Source organism: Urocampus carinirostris, chromosome 15 (assembly GCF_059441175.1).
Source record: "Urocampus carinirostris isolate Australia breed hairy pipefish chromosome 15, RoL_Ucar_1.0, whole genome shotgun sequence".
Lineage (NCBI taxonomy): Eukaryota > Metazoa > Chordata > Actinopteri > Syngnathiformes > Syngnathidae > Urocampus > Urocampus carinirostris.
Genome location: NC_142363.1, coordinates 21,441,178 through 21,447,177, shown reverse-complemented (window position 1 = coordinate 21,447,177; position 6,000 = coordinate 21,441,178). Strand labels below are relative to the sequence as shown.

The window sequence follows — 6,000 nt, the reverse complement described above, 5'->3', positions numbered from 1 at the left end:
AACAATATGGCGACTGGCTTGCTTGTTGGGTGCAGGTGTTCCTCCGATGACATCACAGATCAGGGTGACAAAAATATGTCATGCTGTCTTCAAAATGCATTATCTCAGAAAATAATTGGAGTATACCGATAAAATATATAGAGATTATAAAAAAAACGTGTAATACTTTTCACATGTTGAATGTTTTAAACTCAACAAAAGAGGCAAATGAACACAGGAGCATTTGAAGGTACAATTTTATAAAATAAGACTTTGCAGTTACATTTGGTGCAGCATTAAAAAAGAACAACAAAAGTGACTCATTTTCCATTGAAAATATCAGTCTCACCCACAAGGTGCACTTAAATTTCGAAAAACACAATCATGTAAGAACAATCATGTTTGACAGATTAAATCGTTTTTGCAAAATAAAGCAAACAAATCTGGAATCCAATGATTCTTTGGTGGACAGCTATTCTGAAAATGGGGGGTTGAACCGCCATTAGTTCATAAGAATTATGAAACGGAAATATGTGGATAACCTATATGCACTATGAAAACGATAATAGTGGCATTTAAACTTGATAAAATAACCTACATCCAGGAAAGTCGCATTACCTGTACTGTCGTTCATATATCAAACCGGCCAAATAAAGGTGGTATCGTAAATTGTAAACAAACAAAATAAGGCAATAGGTGCAGTTGAGAAGCTCGACAATTAAAACCTGGCATGTAAATTACTTTATCCATACATTTCTGAAAAAGGCCAATTAAAATATTTCTTCTTGGTGGCTGGTTGATTAAGGAAAACCAACATGTATGTGGGCCTTCTATTATTTCAGACATTTCGTAAACTTTTAAAATGTATACCAGTCCAGAAAAACTGTACATGACCACACTATTGCTTTGCATGCGTTTCCAATTTTGAAGATGTGATTAAAATATCACTTAAAACAGTTTTTGAAGATGTAAAATTTAAAGCCGCGACATGCGAATACCACAAATTTCTGTTTGTCCGGCTAACGTTTAAATGTCAAGTATAAATGGCGTTGGGAACATTATGAGGAAAATTCGGACGCTCTACTTTTTTCATAGAATTTGGCTTTTAGCAGTAGCATCGTAATGCTAGGTCATGTTAGCAATTTTATTGTGATTTTTGAGAAAAGCTTAACGCTAGCTTAGGCTAACTACCACAAATCATGACATCTTGGAAAATCTTGAGATTGCCCTTAGTTTTATATATAATAAGCCCTTTGTGTTATTTCCAACCCTAATCTTGCTTTGGCTATTATTGGCGTTAGCTCCGTTTAAACAGCTAGCGTTATCCTAGCATTATAACGAGCTACTGCAAAATTCCCACACTAAGGTTTGAGATCGATGAACGCCAACACTGCAATACAATTGGCTAGCAACTTCCTGGCATTGCTAGCCAAAGAAGCTACAAAAACAGACATTTTTTTCACACCACTACGAGGTAAAAGCGGTGTTGTAAGGCTCCCGTTTAGATCACAGCGCAGCTAAGCCGCAGAGCCGTGAAAAAACAGTTTGCACTTCAGCGCATCGGCCTCAGCGTGTACTCTAATAAGAACTTGTTTTCTTTCCTCGTCCTCGGGCTTTTTGGACTGATGCCGCGGCTCCACTTCTTACCTACGAGCTCACCACAGGAGAGCTGGCCTCACAACAAGCAAAAAATAAAGTCAAGGTAGTAATATAAAATAAAAAGCACAAGGCTCCATTTTCCTTAATTGTATCTGAAGGGAAATCCCTTGAAGTAGCAGTTGGCAGAGAAGCTGAGCTGGCAAACGCATGAAATGAGGAAGTTGAAATCCTGGAGGTACATCACGTTCGGCTTGCCACTTCTGGTCTAATTTAAGAGCACTTTGTTGCTTTTTTGTTTCACATCATCGGGAGTAAATAAATGAGCTAGGACGCATATTCTTGCAAATGTTTGGTCCCATGCGTGCGTAATATTTAAACGGATGGGGTTTTCTTCACGTAGACTTCCGAGGTTGTGTCAGGCACCAGAAGACTGAAGTTGCTCCTGAAATTAGCCAGCAGGCGACCTGAAGCAATAAAAATTAAAAATCCATTGTATCAGTGCAGTTCTGTGCAAAAGTCACAGTATTTTTAGCGATGCAGTTTTAATGATTTAATGATAAATAAGTAAAGGAAAATTAAGTAAAACTTGTTTATTTTAACTACAGTCGCTCCCCTACTTACAACCATTCAACCTACGAAAAACGGTAGATACGAACAAGAAATCAGCCTTCTTCTTCCTAGTTCGTGTGTAAACATTCTATCCTGTATCTCCAGCGTGCTAAGAACTGTGACATTTTTATTGTTTAATATCTTGTGCATCCATTCAATACGGTTGGTGTAAAGTGTAAAGAAGAGGTGAACCATTTCTTTTGGAATGGAAGTGGAATAAGAAAGATTGATGCGGTTGAAAAAAATGGTAGGATCGCTTTGTTTCGGCCACTCTCTACCACAGAGGAGGATCTCTTAAAGCCCATCTTCCGAAAGTAAGTAAATCTCAACTTTATTTATCTTTATAGAGCATATTATTTTATGTAATGTTTGTATATAGTACAAAACAATACAGGTTACTTATACAAGCCTCAAACATACCTATATAAACCTTAAACATACAAAATATAGTACTGAAGCAACTTACGAACAAATTCTACTTACAGTTCTACGAATGATGATCTTTCATAAGTAGGCCAGCGTCTGTATTATTTTTTATTTGATTTTATAATGTTGGAAAAGAAAACACTTTATTTAGGCATTTTAGTAAAATAAATCAAAAAATTTAGTTCATTTTAACAATGTTTCTTACTTTGCGCTTCTCTGATTTCCACACCTTTTAGGGTTGATCTGTTGGGATTTTAATCTATCTATGCTTTTCATTATTTCCATCTTCAATTCTTTCTTTATTACGTCATCATTCTTTTCATCATCACACTCATTTTATTTTACTTTTCGCTACTTCCTGAATTGATAAGAAAATCAATTCATGTTTATTCGAGATGAATGTTACATTTGTTATTGACTATTAAACACTTGCAAAGCAGATTGCTTACAACCATTATTTTGACTATTATTGAGCTCTTGTGCACTGTTTCCGATTTTAATAAAAAAACAGGGCTTGGGGAGGACATTAGGAGAGGCTGGATATTGTACATCTTGGAAATTTTGGACAGCCGTTTATTGTACTCCTTGCAAGGTCAAAATTAATTGATGTCTTTTATCCTCATTTTGGGTTAAACTATAAACTAATCATGGGTGAAATTTTACGGAGCAGTCGACCAAAATATCATGAAAGACGTTTGCTCTGTTCTAGTAACCACTCTGTCAAAGCTAGAATGGTCGCCTATTTTGTTGAAATCCTACATATTATTACTGTTCGGCCACAAGTTTTAAGAGAAATCAAAGGAGTGGAGGTTTGACCGACCTGTCCATGTTTTCTGTCCGGTCAGCGTGAAACTGGTGCACTGCGCATGCAAGTTGCAGATGTGTGCAGCCTCTCTGGCACTCTGGACGGACAGAACACAACCTTGCTGGCTGAACGACGGCCAGCAATGGTACTCTGTGTTTCCTGACGTCTTAGCACCCCGTGTCACGTTGTAATCTAAACAGAAAAACACAACCCATCCTCATTAGAGGTACAAACAAAAAATACATATCCAGAGATTTCATCATAATGTTCCATAGAACAACGCTGAGGAAAATCGCCTGGACACAATGAAAAGTAGTCCGTGTGGCCAAAATAATTTTGCAGAACCACCTTACTCCTCCTGGCCATGAATTTCAAAAATTGCTACTGGAATGCTCTTCCACTCCTCCATGACAACATGACTAAGCTGTTGGATATTCAAGATATTGTGATTCTCCGCTTCAGGATGCCCCAAAGATGTTCTATTGGATGTAGATCTGGAGACATAATTGAACAGTCCATCCCCTTTACCCTAAGCCCTTTTAGAAAAGCCTTGATCATCTTAGAAGTGTATTTGGGGTCATTGTCAGGCTGGAACGTAGCCCTGCGACGCAGTTTCTGGACGGAAAGGATCATCATCTGCTCCAGTATTTCACAGTACATACTTGAGTTTCTGTTTCCCTTAATGAAATGCAACTCCTCAACTCCAGTTGCACTCATGCAGGCACAAACCATGATATTCCCAACACCATGCTTGACTATAAGAAAACGTTTTTGTACTCCTCACTATTTTGTCTGTCAGATTTTTTTTTTCATTTTATTCACTTAGAGATCAATACTTAAAATTCTTTTAACTTTTTGCAAAAGGCGCTTTTCCTTTAGTATAATGGACTTTATCATTTCTATTTATCAATCTTACTGCAATATGTATTCTGTGTAGCACTATTTAGTTACTCTATATAACACGCTACAGTGGGCATTTGCACGTCACACTGGGTATTTGTATATTGCATTCTTTTGGCTTTATTATTGTACTGTTCTCAGCTCAGGGATGCTGCTGGAAATGTGAATTTCCCTTCGGGGATGAATAAAGTATCTATCTATCTATCTATCTATCTATCTATCTATCTATCTATCTATCTATCTATTGTCCTACCTAATTTTGCATGTAAAAGACAGGAAAAAATGGCATAACAATTTTAAAAATGATTCAGATGTTTGTCGGCCCATTGTTTTTCTATTATACTTGCTAGCAGACTAAATATATAAGATACGTGGTTTTTGTACGTAACTCACAATTATGCTAGTTTGATGTCAAATTTAAGAGTCAATTTTTTATGACAAACACGTTGGCCGCATGGCCACCCGTTGAGATGAATGAACTTTGATGGTTAACTTTGATATCAAAATATAATATTCATGAAAACAATGCATTGTGTTTCAACTGGAATAAAAGAATATGTTATAAAAAATACCCGATGCGGCATGGATTAAAAAAACACATTCACTTCAAGGATAATAGCTGCAAATCAGAAACACGTTGTGGTTCATTCCTGCACAAGGCACAAAAGCAAACTCCAATCCAGATAAACGCAAACGGGTCCTTTTTTCAAGCCCTTTACTCAACATATCGTTAGCCTACCGCAATTTTTCGTAACTCCAAAACATCTCCGCACCGCATTGAACGCATCGGCCCTCTCCGACCCAAACATTTGCCTTACATTAATCATTCTAATTCTTGCAGTCAGGCGGCTTGTCTTAAATCATCTGCTCCACATTAGCCGTGGAGAACACGCACATAATACACAAAAGACACACGGTAACACACACACAGCCTCAAGCTGAGTCTGGGAGTTCATAGAGAGGAGACACTGTTGCTAACTGTTAAATCAGGGGTCTTAAACATGCGGCCAACTGCGGCCCACAAGGATGATACTTTGTGGCCACCCGTCTTTTTTGATGTGTTTTTGGTCGTTCTTCTGCCTTTTTTTGTCTTTTAGGTTTCTCGGTTGTTTTGTTGTTGTTATTTTGAAGTTTTGTTGTTGTTTTTGTCAGGGTTTTTGGTAATTCTTTTTTTTGTTCATTATACTTTTTTACTACTTTTCAGAACTTTTACAACCCGTTCAGCACATTTTCATGCTTTTCACTACTTTTTCATACTATTTGATTCAGATTTAGTACTTTTTCCGATTTTCATTGGATTTTGTACTTTTTCCACACTCTTCACAGGGTTTGTAACCCCTTTCATAGCTAAATTGAAGCATTTCTTAAGAAATTTCAAAGCCAGTTTTCCAATTTCTCCAGTACCCTTAAAAATAAATAATCCGGTGTTTATCATGTATTTTGAAGAGCCACAGATATAATTATGACCTACAAATGCGATTTTTAATCTTCAGAGTGCAATTATCAAGACAAATAATTTTTAAAACTTGAGTAAATCACGAATATATGTATTTTAAAGACAAATCTCTCTCCAAATGGGTGTTGGTTAAAAATGGCTATAATAGGTAGCTTACATTTTCAGTTGCAGGAAGTGCTTTCCATTACAACTTACCACTGGGAAAAGCTACCTTAATTTTTTACAT

At 36.8% G+C, this 6,000-nt stretch overlaps 1 protein-coding gene across 1 annotated transcript in view; it reads right to left on the bottom strand.

Moving 5' to 3' along the window:
* Window positions 1-219: 219 nt before the first annotated feature.
* pkdccb (protein kinase domain containing, cytoplasmic b) overlaps window positions 220-6,000 on the bottom strand; it is a 29,762-nt gene continuing 23,981 nt past the window's right edge. Inside the window, exons 6-7 of the mRNA XM_088354947.1 lie at window positions 3,434-3,610; window positions 220-2,042 (exon numbers count right to left, since the gene is read on the bottom strand). Of these exons, the coding sequence (XP_088211073.1) occupies window positions 1,951-2,042; window positions 3,434-3,610 (269 nt within the window). The 3' untranslated portion in view covers window positions 220-1,950. The remainder of the gene's footprint in view (window positions 2,043-3,433; window positions 3,611-6,000) is intronic.